General features: G+C 44.3%; 1 protein-coding gene across 1 annotated transcript in view; it reads right to left on the bottom strand.

Moving 5' to 3' along the window:
- Positions 1-4,861: 4,861 nt before the first annotated feature.
- The window catches only part of GALNTL6 (polypeptide N-acetylgalactosaminyltransferase like 6), a 1,175,458-nt gene continuing 1,160,752 nt past the window's right edge, over positions 4,862-19,567 (bottom strand). The window contains exon 12 of the mRNA XM_007192672.2: positions 4,862-5,029. Within this exon, the coding sequence (XP_007192734.1) occupies positions 4,862-5,029 (168 nt within the window). The remainder of the gene's footprint in view (positions 5,030-19,567) is intronic.

The following is a 19,567-nucleotide window of genomic DNA, read 5'->3' as shown; positions in this document are numbered from 1 at the left end:
GTGTAAGAACTCTTAACTAAAAAGCTTCCATGAAGCAACTTGTAAAGAACCATGTGAATGCTTTAGACAATCATCAAATAGAACTGGTTTTCGTCTGGTCCTATGTGAAGGGATGGGGTGAGACTAGCTGATTTCTTGTAGACTCTGGGCATTCATAAGTACGGGAACTATGAAGTAAACAGGCAGGTGGATTATAGATAGAGACCATAAAATTTGCTATCCAAACTAGGACACTTTTAAGAGTGAAAGAGGGCGCTGTTGATAATTACACAGGCAGAAACCAGGACTGTCGCTGGTAAACCAGGACTTATGTCACTTAGTTACAAACTAATAAGCTCACCCTTCCCAAGGTGCGTGATGTCAGGATAGAAGATTCTGCAACGTCCAGCCTTTCTGTACTGAGGTTGACCCGGGCACACGTGGGGTATGGCAGACTCTAGGGACCCTGGGGGCTGTCTTGTGGTGAGCTGAAGGGGGCCACTTCAGGCCGGAGGGACAGAAGAAATGTCCCCAGGTTTCTCTGAAGCATCACACACGTGCCTGAGCTGTCATCTGCTGAGAAGCCGCGGTACCAGACACACCAGCTTGACGTGTCAAGCGCGGAGATGAGTGACTGTGATAAAAGCTCCGAGCCAATGTCAAGTCTACCAAATAGAGTCGCAAACAGCTCCCGGGCCTCCAACAAAGGCTCCAGACGTAAATCAAAGAGCAATCTTCCAACGTCGGCGGCATGGGAGGACTGGCCACTTGTCACTCTTCAGTGTTCCCGCCACGGTGGCACACGTGGAGAGTAATTACAGCTGGTGGTGTCGTGTGAGAGTTAGGACGGCCAGGGCAGGACCTGGTGATGGAGTGAACGCAGGGGGTGATGGGCACCCGTGTCTAGAGATACAGACTACCTCTCGCCGTTTGCATTTACTCCCAGAATCTCAGGGGATCACTGAGAAATATTTTCCCTTTGAGGTGTTGTCTCCCAGGATTTATATAAAATACCCTCTTTCTTTATCTCCAGCAGCTGCTTATGAAAGTGTATTTCCACCTTATATCCCTGCCAGGGGAAGAGGCCTCAGGAGATATTCCTAAAGGGGTCCCAGGGATAAATCAATGTTCACAAGGACCTCATATTATTAGGAAGACTGTGAATTCTGCATAAGGTGACCTGGCAGCATTTGGAGGCTGGGGCGCTGTCCACTCCTGGGAAAAAGTCTGTAACACTTCAGATGGGAAGTCAAAAGCAGAAGGAACGTCCCAGCCTTGCCATCAACGCTGTTCCGGTCCTCAGATGTGTGATGTCACCCAGAGGTGGGCATGGCCTTTTCTCACTGGACAGTTGGCTTTGTTATCCGAGTGTCCTTGTCTCTTTTGATATGTCTGACATAAAGTTTATATGCCAGTCTTTCCAATAAAAGATTCCTTTTTGCTCCTTCATTGTGGAGATGATGAAGTTATTGGAGTTATGAAGGAATTGAAATCGAAGTTTTTCATGTGAGGGCAAGAAGCACAAAAGAGATATTTATATGCCCTTTATTTTCTGGCTGCTTTTCTTTTTTTTTTTTTAATTTATTTATTTGGTTGTGCCGGGTCTTAGTTGCAGCTCATGGGTTCCTTAGCTGTGACATGCAAACTCTTAGTTGCGGCATGCATGTGGGATCTAGTTCCCTGACCAGGGATTGAACCCAGGCCCCTTGCATTGGGAGCACAGAGTCTTAATCACTGTGCCACCAGGGAAGTCTCCTGGCTGCTTTTTTAGAAAACATATAATTGCCCCTAAAGGACACCGTGTCAAGTGTTTTGCTAGAATGTGAACAGAATGGGCCTAACGCTCTCTTTCATTGACTGGAAATCCATTTTCGTTACGTGTTACACATCTGTTGTAAAACGCTCTATGTTACCAATTCACAAAATAATCCTGGAACTTGCATTATACACAGGGGCCTCTGTTATAACGAATACATTTCAAAACAGTCATGTGATCATGTTAATATTTTAAACTAAACAGCAGTAGACCTAGAAGCCAGTCATTGTTATTGCCATGGTATTAAGCTAACCTTGGAGCACATATAAATCCCACAATTAGTTCACAACTGTTTTCCAGCACAACCTTTTCTCAGTACATGCATAAAAAGGATTTGAAAAATTAACTATTTTCTAACTTCTGGCAAAACCATTTCTTATTCTGGAGAAGCAGCAATTTCCAAGGCCAGAGGAACCTCCTGCTATTTTTCTTCTCATTCTGATAAAAGGGCGGCTCCGAACTCTGATGCTCCGTTTCTAAATCGTGTTCTTTCCAGGAAAGAGAATCTCTCTGATGACTGTTCAGTCCTTTTGCCGAATAAATGCAAAAACATATGCAATCTTCTATTTCTCAGAATGGCCATAGCGGTATTTCAAGTAAGCAGAGTCCTGCCCTTTGGTGGTACTGGGAAACCTCCTTGGACGTGTTTATTGCAGTGCCAGGCCCTCCTGCCTGGGAGTAGATTCTGAGGCTTCGTTTGATTCTGTTTGGATGGTCCCCCTTTGCACACATCTAACAATTACTTGGCAGTTTGAGGTTTTAATCTTGGCTTTCGTGTCTCAGGCTTCTTTTGAAAATTTTTTGATTTTAACTTTTTATATTACGTCCTTCTCGTCAAAGTAAGAGACAAGGCCCTCTGAGATCAGGAAACCAATCTATGTTGATCCTGGTTGTCACAACAAAAGGAGGCGGTATTCCCAGAATGAGAGCACCCTTGCATATTGCAAATCTGGGCTTCCCAGGGTGCAGAACCTGGGGCTGGCTCTTCGGTGGAACTGAAAACAGCAGTCAACTGTTTAGTGACATAATGTGGATTTTTATAGGCTCATCTCATTCTACAACCAGATTGCTCTCTGAACACTTGAGATCAATCTTCACTCACTCTCTGGAATTGTTCAGCACACAGGTTAATTTCTCACTATTGATTTTCTCCACTATGCATCTTGAAAGCTTCAAGACCGCTTGACCTACACACACACAAAAATCTCTGTGACTGTCAGTTTAAATAGAGTAGCTCTTCAAAAGTATGCTTGAAAAATCAGTAAAGATAACGAAATAACTCTTCCCCACCTATTAGCAGGGCAGTTTAACTGGACATTTTGATTAGATTTCAAGGAGAGAACAAAATCATGAACGTTTACGCGAAGAGGTTTCATATGTTAAAGCTTCTGAACGTGAATGCTACTCTTGTGGGCATCCCCAGGCAGGCATATTATTCTCATCTAGGGACTGAACATTTCTAGTTAAATCAGAGTAGAAACCAGAAACTTCTTGGAAAACGGAAGAGGCAACACAGGACGAAAAGCACTGGACACCAGGCATTGGAAGACCCATCCGCCCTGCCAGGCATTAGGACCACTCTCCTCTGGGCTTTCGCTATTCATCTGTAAAAACAAAGGGATTGGATTCTAAGTGTCTTCCCAGTTCTAAAATTCAATGCTTTTATATCCAAGACAATATATATATTTTTTATTCATATGAAAAGTGAGTTGAAAGAAAACAACAAAAGCAAAATAAAAACTTTTTTCTACCTGAAAAAAACTTGAGAAATATATATATAAAACAAACATCATTCTTTCCTCTATATATTCATCCCCGTGTATTCCTGTATACTCATCCCTGTATATTCCTCCCCCACCCCCATTGTTATTGAAAAGTAAAAAAAAACTTCTTTTAAGGATTAAATATTCCATTTAGTTTTTTAATCATCCCTGAAATCTTGTCCCATTAATAGAAAATGGGGTCAGAAGCACTTTATTAATGGAAATTCCTTTAATGTGCTTCCAAGGAAAACTAAACCATCCTTAATACCTATGATATAAAGCAAATAAACAAAAAACCCCAGCCGAGAGCAAAACCCAATCAATTCTACGTCCCCAGCACTGATCAAGCATAACTGAAGTGTACTAAGCAATTTTCACGTCACTTGGAGTGTAGATTTATTTGGATTTAAGAATCTCCTAAACAAATTACATCAACCTCACTCCATGTCCTTCCTTAATAAAACTATGACTGGACAAACATCAGACTTTTAAAATTCTAAGAATAATAGAAAAGTAAAAATAGATTTCCTAGGGAAATTCCTCTCCTTAAACCTTACATGGTCTTGCTGCTTCTGTGAAATCTTTCTCTTTGGAGTAACTTGGTAGCATAGTTTTTCGTGTTTGTTTTTCAGCTGGATTCATACAAGGGCACTGAATTAGAACTTCAGTTAATTTACGGAGCATGAATTTTTATGACCAGTAAGTTACCTCTGCTGTGAAAGGAAAATGGCAGACGTCAATGAAGGCATGGAGACACTCCAAGTCCATTTCATGATGTAATTGAAGTCTTAGATAGCACACCCTCATTGCAAAATAAAACAAGAACACAGAATGGTATGAGCACTCTAGAATCATCTGCAGCACTTTTCACCATTCTAGTCGGAGAATGGCCCGTTCTAAACCTGCGACAGGTTGTCAGAGCGGTCATGCCCTTCACCTCCACCCCACCCACCCACTTAAGAGGATCCATTCATAGCTACTCACTACTGCAGGATTTGACCTGAGAAATGCTAGGATTTATTAACTCAGCAGTTGTTTGCAAAAGTCCCTAAATCATCTTTGCCCTTGGCCAGCAAGGGGACTGCTCAAGTTCTCAGAAGCAGCTGGTGAGTTTCTTAGCCAAGTTCTTCAGGTGCAGGAAGTTCTTTGGGACAACCTACTTTGACGTGGCATTTACATATCTTTAAACCAGACTTCCTGGATCTAGGAAATGTTATTCCTGACTCCTTTGACCCAGAGACTGGCTAAAATTTAGTTTTTATAACCTGTAGGTAATCACTGTTTCTTCCTTCCTTTTTTCTTTCTAGGAGCTGGCATGGTAGTTAAATTTTTCTAAAACAGTCATATTAATATGTTCAAAAATCCACTGCTGAGTCTCGGAGAGAGGGTCACATCTGGCCATGAAAATCTTCTTCTCTGCAGGGCTGCAATCCATGCAGCTGTTACTCACAGGATGGAATAATGTTCTGTCCTGCAGGGATCGGGAAGAAAAGAAGAGACTGATATCATACACGGTGAATGCTTGGAACCCAAAATATAAAGAGGAAGTAAAATAACCCTGCTGATACTTCAGTGTATACCCAGAGTGTGAAAAAAATAGACCACCTCCCAACTCAAACAACAGGAGGCGGAGTTGCCACACGGAATGTGGTTTCCTAGGAACCGTTGGGGCAATGTGGGCCCTCCAAGCAGATTCAGCCAGAAACAAAGAATTCATTCATTCATGGGTTTTTAAAAAAATATAATCCATTCATTTCCTGCTCTGTGGTAAGCATTTTGTTACACGCTCGGGTTTGGAAGATGAAAAGTGCATGAGGTTGCTTGTGAAGTAGCTGCTAATCTAGCTCTTTGGGGAGAGGAATGCGTACAGAAATGGTCATTTAGTCCGCAGCAGACACCACCGCAGCCGCGCACACACACCCAGAGGACCAGAAGAGTCATCATGTTCCCTAGCCTTGTACTGGGAAAGGGAAATACCAGAGGACCAGGGACCAAGTGAGCTGGGTGCTGGGCTGCGCAGGTCCCACGATGAACTCGGTGCTGGGGGTACACGGTGCACAGGCAGAATCTCCAAGCACAGGCTCAAATTTGTTGACTCTTGAGCTACTGCCTCTTCCCGACCCCTTTATTGGCATCCCTGCTCTTCCTGGGATGCAATTCTCCCTGCCTTTTGTAAAGTGGAGGGAGGCGGTGTTAGCTCAGTATGTGATAAAGAGAATGGCTCTGTGAATGAAGGTGCTAGCAGGGCACAGAGCTTAAGTGGTGAGCAAGCCCATTATGTGAATAGCCTCTATTAATACACACTGCTTTTTATTGTGCAAGCAGGGAGAAGGAAGCCAGCTACAAGAAAGGGATCTTTCCTTAACTAGCAATAAACGCTTTTGTCTCTTATCGTGTCTATGCATTAAAAAAAAGGGCCAATAACATGTAAAAACATCCCCAGATCGCTGCTGAAATTTTGGGAACAAGTTATGTTTTATTATTTAGCTTAGGAAACATTTAGAGGGTCTGCTTATTTTCTTTAACTGAGGGACATTAGACTCAGCTTTTAGGCACCCCATGCCAGCATTTCTGGGTTACACTGGTTGTTAACTAATATTTAACGTCCTTTCGGACCCGGATGTTTGCATAGTTGGGTGCCCGTGAAGGAAGGAAGAATAAGGAAAGAGGAAGGCGGCCCCAAGCCTCGTTTGCATGTTTCCACTTTCAGTGTAAACACAGAGCTACATCTAATACATAGGCTCCCTTCTCTCCTCTGCCCTCTTTCAAGTCTCCCAGGTTTATTGTGGATTTCACTTTCCTTACACACGAGAGGGCTGCTGACTTCTCCTGCCCATTTTCCTCATCCCCTGCTTCACTGGCTGCCCTTTGACCCCAGGGCAGCCGGCAAGAGCTCTCCTTTCACGGGCGAGGTCGCAGATTCTGGAGGAGGAGGCTGTGCCCTGAGCTCACCCGCCTCTTCCCTCCTGGGGCTGATGTTGATGCTGAGGTCACAGATCCCATCCCACAGCCGCCCCCGCGCCTCCCTAGGCAGCAGCTCCTTGGCCCTCCCACCCCCTTCCTCCCCAGCACCCCTCCCACTCCGACTCCTGTCCCACTTTCTACCAATTTAGCTACACAGGCCTAATATATTCCCATCGGCTTTTCAAAGAGCATCCTTAAGCTGTTATATTCGTGAAAATTCTATGTGACCTGCTAAATTCTAAAATTCACTCTCTTCCACATCCAGGTACTTCTTTTCCTTCTTAACTATCTAGATTTCTTCCTATTGTCACTTTTGTCAGTAGCTCAAGTGGGGACCCCCCCATAGACTCGCAGTTTCTCTCCCCAAACACATATTTCCGTAAAAACTAAAAAATGAGGAAAAAAAAGGAGTAGAACATGTTTGAATTCTCTTCCCTTCTCAGTGTGTGCGCCTCAGCGCAGATGCAAAAGCCAAACCACATTTTCTGAACATTTTATTTTTCCAAATGTTATTTTCCAAGCCATAAGGTGATCATACTTTTCCAAATCTCCAGCTGGAATACACGCTCCGGCAGATCCAGGTATGCTCGTGGGGACAGTCGGGTGGGATGAACAGATTCAGCACGACCCTGAACCATCCAGAGTATGTTTCTGTAACTATACTTCATGTTCTCATAAACGTTGAAAAGTAGAATTCCCCACATCTATCTGTGTCTGAGACGCTTCATCAGTAAAACGAGGGGGTGGATAACATCCATCTCTGAAGCCTCTCCCAGCCCTAAAATTGAATGAACATTTTTTTCCAAAGTTCACTGGTGACGAATGACAGGGCATCAAATAGACACTATCCGCCATATTCTGGGGACTAATAGATGATTGCTCTCTGGTTGTAGACTGGGCTTCCGTGTCTTTGGCGTGTCCAGCATGTCCTAAAGGGGAACCTTCTGGAAGCACCTTTAGTGTCCCCAAGACATGAGTTTTCCACTTTGACCTTGGGAGCTACAAACACTGCCATCATTGTATTTCTCCTCAGCTCAGCTTCTGGATCGCGAAACGTCGTTACCGATGCTTCTCCTGGCTGGTGCGTCGTCGCTGGTGAATGTGGCCCCTTGTCCGACACCAGCCCTTTTAAAAAATTTTTCTTGGAGTCTAGTTGATTTACAATGTTGTGTTAGTTTCAGGTGTACAGCAAAGTGATTCAGTTGTACATGTACATCTACCCACTCTTTTTTAGATTCTTTTCCCATATGGGCCATTACAGAGTGTTGAGTAGAGTTCTCTGTGCAATACAAGTAGGTTCTTATTAGTTATCGATTTTATATATAGTAGTGTGTATACAGTGGAATATTACTCAGCCCTGAAAAGGACAAAATAATGCCATTTGCAGCAACATGGATGGACCTAGAGATGATCATACTAAGTAAGTCAGACAGAGAAGGATATCATGTGATATCGCTTATATGTGGAATCTAAAAAAAGGGTACAAATGAACTTATTTACAAAACAGAAATAGAGTTACAGATGTAGAAAACAAACTTATGGTTACCCAGGGGTGAGGGAGGGGAGGGATGAATTGGGAGACTGGGATGGACACCTACACACTACAACAGCCCTTTTCTCCTTTAGTCTCCTCCGTCATGACAAGATATGCTAGCACAGAACCAGATAGAGTTTTCTCCTCTGGGATAGAGTTGTGAGCACTCTGGCAAGTCTGGTGTTCCCTAACAACCCTCCTGAAAGGGCACTTTTACCTGGACTCTTCTCTGTTTAGTCCGGAGGGAGGGCAGAGCCTGTGCCCCGGGTGTTCAAAAAGTAACGCCGCAAACTGTATCTCCTGCATCCTCCCGCCTTCCCTGACCGCTTCCTCCCTTGTTTTATTCTGTTTTGTTTTTGCCTAAGAAAGTTAGACATCCTTGAGCAGGAAATGAAAATCTTCAGATTCAGCATTATGGCACTGCCCTTCATAACCAAATCAGGTCAGGCTAAATTCCAATCGGTCCCCAGGGTGAAGGCAGGGTGGGACTTTTCAAGTAGGTCCTGGAGAGGGACACCTCTTCAAAGCAAGCTGGTGTGACACTCCAGGGTATTCAGAGGCCAGCACTAAATTTTATTAGATTCTGTACTTCTGTAGGGTCCAAATTTTAAAACAACAGGTATGTTGTAGAAAACATTACCCGCTGTGTTCAGGGTAGTAAAAGAATCAAACGTCAAAGATGCAGAGACAGTAAAATAGGTGGGTGAGTTCATAACGTACAAGAAGATGACCCTGAGAATAAACCCCCACACGGCGGCAGGGTGCAGGGGGCCAGGGCTTTATTCCACAGGAAATTTGGTCATATTCCTGTCACACCACTCATCTGTTTCATGACCCTGGTTGGTTGCTTAATTCTCTGAACCTCAGCTTCCTCACTTGTGAAACATAGATAATAATATCTGCTTCACGAGTTTGCTGTGGATAAGATGAGTTAATATATGTAAAATCGCTGGCACAATGTCCTACATGCAGTAACTAACGAAGTAATGGTTATTCCACGCCTGCTCTCCTCTTAATTTGTTTTCAGTCAGGGAGCGTCCCCAATTCTAAAAATCAGAACGCACTAACCATCTGGTCTGAGACCAGCTATTCAAGACCAAATTGCATTTTCTGAAATCCTGGCAAAATAGAATTTGCAAAAATTGGCACCTGTCTCGACCAGTTATCCGAATGGATACATCAGTACCTCCTGGTGTAAGCAAAAGATTTATGGAACCAAAGTAATTAGTTCAGGAATGAGCTGTTCTGTTTAGTTATGGTCCGGGTTTGTACATGTTGCCTGAAATACAACATGATCCAGGGCATCTGGGTTCAACAAATATTTATGAAGCGCCTTTTCTTTTCCGGTGTGTGTTAGGAAGTAGGCACAGAAAGATAACCTAAGATGCCTCCCCTGGCCCAAGAAGTGGGGGAGACCAATAGGTAAACAAGACATGATTGAAGCAGAAAGTGTCAATGAGATTGTAGCTGCGGGGGAATAGGATGATAAAGAAGAATGTGTGAACAGAGACATGTGAACTAACAGGTATATTTATGCATTCAATTTATTCAACAAGAGTCTACAGGGTGCTTACTATCTGTCAGGCACTGTTTTAGGTGTTTGGGATGTATCAATAACCTTAATAATATAAAAATTCCTGCCCTTCTGGAGCTTACATTCTAGAGGTGGGGTTGGGGGTAGAGTAGTAGGGCACAGACCATAAACCATGAGTGTAATTGTTTCCATGGCCTGTTCAAAGGTGACATGGAACAAATCAAAGCAGTCCAGAGAAACTGGAGTGCCAAGGGAAGGGCTGGTGTGCAAACTTAAATAGGGAGGCAAGGGTAAACCTCACTGGGAAGGTGACATTTGAGTAGGTGATGTTTGAAGAAGGTAAGGGAATTGGCCATGCAAGTATCTGGAGGAAGAGGTGCCAGTGCAGAGACCCTAAGCAGGGATGCAGTGTGTGGGTTAGAGAAACATGAGGAGGCCAGGGTGAGGGAGAGTGGTCGGAGATGAGTCAGAGGTGATGGAGGGCTCCGTCCATCATGTGCTGGGGACCAGCAGGTCGCTTGGCGTGGCCCAAGCACAAGGAGCAAGGGGGAAGATTCCAGAGGGTGACAGATGAATTCCACATCATGAGGAGACTGGGGTGCAACGCTAAGGCTTGACTTTTCAGGCAAGCATGCGGGATGGTTGTTGGAGGATTTAAAACAGTGGAGTTAAGGATCCACATCTTGGGTGCCTCATGCTGGTGGGAGAGAGGAGGATGGGGTGGGAGTGGGGGACTCTGGATACAGCCGGAGGAACAGCTGGAGGCTACTGCAGTGGTCCAGATTTGAGCTGAGGTGAAAGCAACAGCAATGGGGAGGAGTTGGGGGTGACCTGAGACATGGTTGGAAAGCTTTTTCAGGAGGTGAATGCACAGGGCGTTCTGATTGATGGGACATGGGGATTAAGGTGGAGGGAGTGGATGACTAGAGGAAAAGCAGTGTTGAGGTGAGAATTGCAGAAAGAGGAGCAGGATTGGGGGTGGGGATGATGATCTCTGTTTCAGGTATAACGAGTCGTAGGTGTTTATGGGACATCCAGGTTTAGATGCCCCGGAAGCAGTTGGGTATAGGCTGGACCTCAAGATAGCTTCTCTGTAAAGTGGGGAGAGTCGAGTTACTCCCTCCTGCTGACTGTTCATTTCTGTGTAACTCACACTGACAGCAAATGCATTTGTGAGAGACATCACCTTCATGTCCTTTTGTTTCTAGTATGGATATGAGAGAAGGAAGGCTCGGAATTATGAGGCTAGTTTTTAATCCCAGTTTTATCTCTGACAAGAATCTCTGATGGCCCCTTCGTTTGCTAGTGATTTCAGTTTTCCATCTGCAAGACGAATGGAGTGGGAGGAGGAGGGAGGGATGAGATAAGGGACAAAAATATCCGCCTTCCCACCTCCTAGGGTCGTGGAGAAGAACCAGGTGGATATTATGAGTGGCCTCTGAGTTCTGGGAGAAAGACACATCAGGTGGTTTTTTTCCTGCCTATTTTTGCTGTTGGCATCTGGGAGAATGCGAATAACACCTTGACAGGCATAAAAGGGACAAAGCAGTCTGATTGCCTATCCTTTTCCATTTTTTCTTTGGACAGGTACAGTTCCTCACAGGGGGAGAAAATTGGTCTTCCTGCATCAGTGGATAATTTGGCCAATCAGAAATAATGCCTCTGATGCCCCGACTGACAGAGCCCTCGGTGTGTGCGCTGAGACAGTGCTGGCAGCCCCGCCTCCTGCTGCATCACTGGGTTTCTGGGCTACAGGCAAGTGATGGGCATGAGTACACCCTCAATTCTCAGAGCAGCCAGGATCATTACAGAATCGGCTGTGATTTGTTAAATCTCTGCTCTTCACACCATTCAAAGACTTCCCAGCCTCCTCGCTAAATTCTTAGCGTGGTCCCGAGGTATGGTATAGGCAGGCCTGCCCCTGGCCTTAGAATTCATCATTTCCCCTCACACTCAGACGCGTCAACTGGCTTCTCCGTTCTTCCAAGGAAACCAAGCTCTTCCCTACCCGAGGGCATTTGCATAAGCCGATTCCTGTATCTGGGATTTTTTTTAAACTTAATTTTTATTTTATATTGGGGTATAGTTGATTTACAATGTTGTGTTGGTTTCAGGTGTACAGCAAAGTGATTCAGTTATACGTATATTGGTTCGGCCAAAAAGTTCATTTGGGGGATTTCCCTGGTGGTCCTGTGGGTAAGACCTCGAGCTCCCAATGCAGGGGGCCCAGGTTCGATCCCTGGTTGGGGAACTAGATCCTGCATGCCGCAACTAAGGAGTCCACATGCCGCAACTAAAGATCCCACATGCTGCAATGAAGACCCGGCGCAGCCAAAATAAATAAGTAAGTAAGTAAGTAAATAAATAAATAAAAATAAACCAAACTCCTGCCCACATTACATAAAAGAAAGTTCATTTAGTTAATGAATACGTTGTTCCACAAAGTTCTTGGGGAAAATGAAAAATGTGTCTTTTATTTTTACTTAAAACTGAACGAACTTTTTGGCCAACCCAATACATATATCCATTCTTGTTCAGATTCTTTTCTTCACTTGCCTAAATCCTACTCATCTTTTAGGTCTCCATTTAAAAGCTACTGTGTCAGAGCAGCCTTGCGTACCTCTCTGACCTGGGTAGAGCCCAGTGTCCCGTTCCCATATTATCCTGTACACTTAATGTATTCAATTTAAAAATCTGTCTGCTTCCCCACTAGACTGAAAACTCCAAGAGCAGAGAAAACCCATCTGTTCCATATCTTGTTTCCATCTGTCCATAGCTGTTCATCTCCCCTCAGTAAACCTGCCAGCAGTCGCATCAACATAATAATAGCTGCTATTTATCGAGTATGTATTTATGTGCCTCGTAGTGTTAAATGTTCCACCCAGATTTTCTCATTTTATCTACTTCATCCACATAAGCAACCTGAAGAGAGAGTGAATGTGGACAAACAGGAAGCCAGGTTCGTCTGTTTATTTAACAAATGTTAATTCAGCACCTACTACGTGCCAAGCAGTGTTTTAGGTACTGAGGATACTGCATGAGAGAAAGCAGAGAAAAATCCCTGCTCTTGTGGAATTTACATTCTAATATTTAGCGACAGTTAAATAGCTAAAATAGTATAGGAAGACGACTAGACAGCCTATCGTTTCCTCTATGTAAACTTACTAGGAGAGCTAAAGTCAAATCAGGAGAAGTTTTTCGGGCACCTGAGAGAGTAATAGCTGACACTCATCGAACTCTTATTAAGTGCCGTGTCCTAGGTGCCTTTAGCTTTTATTTCATCATCACAATAATCTTCTAAGGTAGATACTGTTATTATCGCCATTTGATAAACGAGGAAACAGAAGCACAGAGTAAGGAAGTTTCCAAAGATCCCAGAGCTAGGACCACCGCGGAGCCAGAACTCAAATCCCAGGTCCCTCAGGGTCCAGCCCCTGTGTTCTCGGCCTCAAACTGTCTCACCCCTGTCTTCTTCTTCTTCTTCTTCTTTTTTTTTTTTTAAATTTTTTGGCCATGCTGCACAACATGTGAGACCTCAGTTCCCTGACCAGGGATTGAACCCTCACCCCTTGCATTGGAAGCGTGGAGTCTTAACCACTGGACCACCAGGGAAGGCCCTCACCCCCTTCTTAGCCGAGCCAACTAGCGATCCTGCTCCAGACCCACACATGCTCAGTAGGGAAGAACTGTCCTCCTTAGCAAATACTAATTTCAAATTTGTATAGTTCCGATTACCAGGATCCTTTAAAGTTTGACAGTCTCAATCTTGACAGGCATTCAGTTCAGGAAGTCTTTGTCCATATGTTAGAGCCTGAGATAGATTGTGATGAAATCTTTTTACTAGTGACCAGAGGGTGGCAGTGCAGCCTGTTAGGTAAAATGGTAACCAGCAGGGATATGGCTAAGGTACCCAGATATGGCAAAAGTTAAAAGGACGTGACGACGAAGTGACTTCAGCTGGATTAGACACACAGACAGAAACAGAATGGGAAGGCAACACTGCTGAAAATGTAGCTTCTTTGCAGGGGTGTCTGTACTCCCCTCCCGGGAGTTAACCTCGCTCATCTTTGAACTGTCAAGTTGCAGTGAAGATCACAACTTCTCAGGGTACAATGCTCATGTCTCCTATTGTGTCTCCTATTATTTTCAGAGTATAGGGTATGATGTAGACATTGTGCATCTGCTTTTCAGCAAGATGTTTGAAAATCCCCCTTTGTTTTCCTATGGGTAAGCTGGAGAAATGTGGGCTAGAAGATAATTCACCATTAGGTGAATTTGTATCTGGTTGAGTAACTGCACCCGATGGACCAATGTCTCCTCCATCATAGGATGGAGAGCTCGGTTCTGGGCCTTGTTCATTGGGATCAACAGCTTAGATGAGGGCCTGAGTGCACACTACTTTGCCCTAACTCACGGCTGGAGTAAAACTAGTTCACCTGGTAATAAGCTGGATCAAAGAGTCGAAATCCAGGCTAGGGTAAATCTCGTGAGGGAGAATTTAATAGAAACCAATGGATGGCTACCCAAGTATAAAAGGTGAACTGTACAGGTAGAAGACTACAGAGACGTGTCTGTGTAGCAAAGCAAGAGTGTTTTTTTTAATACTGAAAGCTCATTAAGAGGCCAAGTATGTGAAGTTAAGGCAGAAAGTCAATCAACTCAAGCTAGTTCAACAGGCATATACTCATAACAAAGGGGTGCTAGAAACTCATTCTATTCTTTGGTTAAACACACCTAGAATACTGTGTTCCCTTTTGGGCATAACGCCACCCTCTAGGACCATCTGGAGTGTGTTAAGAATCTGTGTCCAGGAGGCTGAGGTAGGTCCCAATGAAGTTATCTGAAGAAAAATTGGGCCATGTAATTGGAAGTAAGGAGTAAAGATCAGACAGGCCTTGTTCAAGGATCTGGAATCCGTCTTGACCAAAATGGATGAAATTTAATCTGTGTGGTACCAAAAGTCTTAGAGCTTTGTGATACTTGGGACTGTCCAGAAATGAAGGGGCCGATCAGGGATAGTGTGACTGTCTAAGTATGACCACAAGTCCAGGATTTTGTAGTGGGGCTTCATTTATCAGAACGAGAGTCGAATTTCACGCCTTTTAATTAAACTCTGTTTCCTCATTTTAGGTCCTAAATCAATACCAAACCGGAATGATTTAAAAATAACAACCTTGTGGCCATCCATCTGGCATCTTCGTGAACCAGCAGGATTTTATGAGCTGAGAGGCTAAAGCCCTGGCACGTAACACAAGGTACCATAAATAGTCAGATGTGGGCACATGCCAAGAATTCCACCCACTCACTTTTCAAAGTACTGTGACTGTTTCACTGTTATCAGTTTAGCCTGACAGGTGTCTTTTTATCTGTATTTTCCTGTTTGATGTTATTTTTAAGCCCTTTCTTATGGAAGTTGAACTATAAGGACACCCCAGAGAGCAACTCAGAAAAGTGATGTAAACCTTTCACTTTTGGACTTTGGGGAGGCTGTGAACTTGGTTCTGAGACCAAAAGATGTGCTAAGTTTCATCCAGTGTGGCTTGGGGTTCCTGGAGGGGATCGCGTCAGTAATTGAGCCCATTTAATGAATACTTATTTACAAATGTCTACGTAGTAGTTATTAGGCAGGCCATACAGAAATACAAGAAAAAGTTCCTGCCCTCAGATAATTAACATCTATAAGGGGAGACTTACCATGCATAATACAATGTTCTAAATACAAAGAAGGGAACAAAATGGTATAGGAATACAAGCAGATGGGCAATTTCCAGCTACAGTAGGAGGGAAGAGTAGGGTAAGGAAAGTAGGTAAAAACTGGAACTAGAAAAGTGATTCTCCATCTGGCTGCCCATCAGAACCTTTCAGGAGCTTTTTAAAACTACCAATACCCAGGCTTCTCTTTCTAGAGCATCAGTCTATCCTTATGCCAACAGCACACTACACTAATAATTGTATTTTTGTAATGTTTGGGTACCTGGCACTTTTATAGTGTTTGATACTTGTTCTTTTTCTTCTTCAACTTTTTCTTGGCTATTCTTGGCCCTTTGATTTCCATATAAATTTCAGAAGCAGCTCATCAATTTCCACAAATAAACCTGCTGGGATTTGATTGGTTTTGCATGAAATGCTAACACCTGCTTGAGAACGGATGTCTTCACAATATTGTCCTCTTATCCTTGAACATGCTAGCTTTCCTTTGTATTTTTAAAAGTTCCTCTTAGTGATGTTTTGTAGTTTTCTGTATAAAGGCCTTGCACATCTGTTGTGAGATTTATTCCTAATTATTTGATACCTTTTATGGTGATCAAATGGAATAAGTTTAGAATTTCATTTTCCAGTTTTTTGTTGCTGGCATACAGACACTTGATTGTCTTATATTTACCTTGTATCCAGAACTGTGCTGAATGTACTTACTAACTTTAATAGTTTAGATGTATAACCTTTGGATTTTTTTATGTACACAACTATGTCGCCTGTGAGTAAACTGTTTTATTTCTTCCTTTCTGTTTCTTATACCTTTTAATTTCTTTATCTTGCCTGATGGCTCTGGGAAGGCCCCCTGTGCAATGTTGAATAGAAGTGATGGTAGCAGACATTATATTTTATTCCCAGTCTCCAGAGGGAAGTTGAAACATTTCACCACTAAGACTGATGTTATGGGGTTTTGGTTCTTATTAGGTTAAGTTTGTTTATTTCTATCAGTTTACTTTCTGTATGGCTAAGACTTACTAGTCAGAGGGTTAAAAACGTGAGGATTCATAAATAGACCATGAATATAAGGCCCCTCGACTTAGGACAAGGTTGCCACTTCCCTGCAGTGGGAAAAATGATTTTTTTTAAGTAAATGATGATTGATCAATTGAATATAAATATGAAACAAACAGCCCCATTTTACACTGTAAACAAAAACTATTCCAGGGAATATATACCACAATGCAGAAGGTTAAACAGCAAAGCTTCCAAAGGTGACTTAGAATACTACCTTCTTGACTTTGGTATGGGCAAAGATTTCCTAAACAGGACACAGAAAACACTAATCAGAAAGAAGAGCTCTTCACCAAGGAGAGAGAAAAGGCCAGAAACTGACTGGAGTAAGATATTTACAAATAACCACTATACCTAGATATACCAAAAACTCTTCGAAATCTGTAAAAAAAAAAGAAAAGAAAAAAAAAAGTCAGACAACCCATGTTAAAACATGGTCAACAGACTTCAACAGGTCCTTCTCAAAGAAGATCTCCAGAAAGGCTAACAGACATGTGATCTCACTCTACAACCACAGAACGGAAAAAGGAAGAGAAAAAGAAACCCACGTGCCAGGTGTTGGTGAAGGTGGGAAGGTCTGAGTTCTCAGGCAGCATCTGCCCACAGTTCTTCAGGCCCCAGCATTTCAGTGCCTGCTGACCTGACCTCCTGAAGCTGGCCCCTGTATCTCGCTCTAGGGCCTCTGTTCTCTGGGCTCTAGAACAGCTCCGTTTGTAAGAGCAGCAGCCCAGAGGTGTCAGGAATAAACACCCCCCAGGAGCAGCGGTAAGCCGAGACTGGCTGTGGTGGTGTTTAAATATCCCAACCCCCTTCCCGTCAGTACGTGGTGTAGACCATTGCAGAGGTGTCGGTGGGCTTGGTCTCCCCTTGCCCACAGTGGTACTTGCTTTATCACAGGCCCTATACTGGTTCCCATTCCTTCCCTGTGTCACTTCCCTACTCTCTGCCATGATTTTGGAGGGGGGGCGGGCATCTCCCAAATAAACCACTCGCACTCAAATTCTCACTTCAGGGTCTACATCTGGGGAAACCCCAGTGAAGATATATGTTATACTCCCATAAAAATGTTTCCTTACCAGAAAAGGACATGGGAGATAGCTCTTGATCTGGGGGGATAACAGTAATTAATATTTCTTAGCATAGATTGCTATACAGCAGGATATAGCTCACCACTATTCTCAGTGTAAAAAGTGTACTTGTCACCCACATGGATGGAAATTCGATCATATGGTCAGAAACCTTGCTGGAAGTTTTCCACGGTTTATCTCACTGAATTACTGTCTCTGTTTTATTGACGTGGAAGTTGAAAATCACACATGTGAAATAACTCACTCAAGATCACATTACAGTTCCAGGATGAATTAGAATGTCTTAGGCCAGACAAGCCACCGTGACGTTGACTAGATTGTGAAGAGGCAGGATGAGAATTCGGGAGAAGGCACTTCATCTTCTCGGTGGGAAACCAAGTAACGTATAAACCAGAGGGATGCAGTGACCAGCTCTTGTGGGCACCCCTCTGACTTCAGGATGGAAGGTGGGTTGGGGCGGGGGGAGGGCGGAGGCAGGGTGGCCCTTTAAGGGAGCCTTTGCAGCAATCCGGGACTGAGACGGGAAGGGCTGCAGTCGGGGTTGCGGCCACAGGGACGGCAAGGCGAGGGAGGGGTTCACACGTCTTAGGGACCAACTAGATGTAGGGGGTTAAGGAGGCAGCGGGACAGTTTCTTGTTTCAGCTGTCGTTTTGAGTGTCGGCTGGTGATTTGAATATTTTTACTGAGGTCTCTTCTGCGAGTCATCGTTCTTGTAGCCGGGGTCCCCCTGGTGGCGAAAGAAACCGAAAATGGGATTTCTTACCCTGGGTACCTGCTACGAGGGGAGATGGCTGGGCAGGAGCCTAGTTACACGACCCTAGGATAGGGATTCCTTCCTTTTCTCGTGGTGGCAAAGAGCCACGTAGAAAAATAACTGAGAGCCAGGGGGCGGAGGGTCAGGGAGGGTGGTCCAGTTCTAAGCTGGGTAAGTTTCTGGGGTTGTAATACACAGCATGGGGACTGCAGTGAATAACTCTGTATCGTATACTTGAAAGCTGCCAAGAGAGTAGATCTTAACAGTTCTACACACACACACACACACACACACACACACACACACACCCAGAACTCTGTACAGTGATGCATTTGTTAACTATACTTGTTGTGGTGATCATTTCTCAGTTCATACGTATATCAAATCGTTACGTTGTATACCTTAAACTTACACAATGTTGTGTGTCAGTTATATCTCAGTAAAGCTGGGGGGAAAGGGGAAAATCTTCCTGAAAAAAAAAAAAAAAGGCCAACAAGATCTGAGAGCTGATGGGTGCTGAGAGGTCAGAAAGCGGGGCCAACGGCGCCCTTCCCCACTCAGGCAGGTCGCCTGCAGCCAACTACTCAATCCAGGAAATCTCTGTGTGCCTGGGAGAAGCGCTTGTCTGGTCTCGGTGATGCAGAATCCAACAGGCATCAGGACTCGCCCAGGGAATATTGATCGGATTGCTTAAGGGCGCAGGAAAGAGGAGAGACTTCAAGGCCCGATGCACCTGCACTTGAATGCTGGCTTGGCCCCAAATCTGTTTCTTCCTCTGTGGATCGTCCGTAACAGGCCCAGGTGGTTGTGAAGTGTGTAAGACACTAGCTCTGTGCATCTTCACCAGCTGGAGGATGAGGAGGACGGAGCCCAAGAGATGCCCCACGGGGGTCCTTTAGGCAGTTAGCAGAGTCTCAGGGATCCACGTGGATTCGTCAGCGTGCTGATACAAAGGGGGACCCCAAAGCCGACTCCAGAGATTGCTAAGCTGTCCAAAGCCCTCAGGGCCAAGCAATGCCTCCAAACAGACAAGGCAGCACCCACCAGAGGGACTTCTCGCTCTGTGCCTCGGGAAGAGCCCTTGGAATAGACAAGGGACTTTCTCAAACAGGTACATTTGAACAGGCCTGAATCATCACCTCAGATGAGCTATTTCAGAAACTTTCCATTTTAGGCCTTGGGCATGTTCCTGATGATGTATAAATCGTGCTTGCTGTATAACTACCCGGTGAGTGAAACCAGAGTCACATGAGGCCAGGTCTGAGGAAAGAGACCAGCACAGTTGTGCCTGGTGGGTCCCTGTACTTTCCTGGCTTAACTGGGCATTATGGCGTGTTTTGTCCCTCATGCTGTAAGCAGTGATGAGAAA

The sequence above is a fragment of the Balaenoptera acutorostrata genome, chromosome 6, assembly GCF_949987535.1.
Source record: "Balaenoptera acutorostrata chromosome 6, mBalAcu1.1, whole genome shotgun sequence".
NCBI classification, from domain to species: domain Eukaryota; kingdom Metazoa; phylum Chordata; class Mammalia; order Artiodactyla; family Balaenopteridae; genus Balaenoptera; species Balaenoptera acutorostrata.
This window is presented reverse-complemented; position numbering and strand designations above follow the sequence as displayed.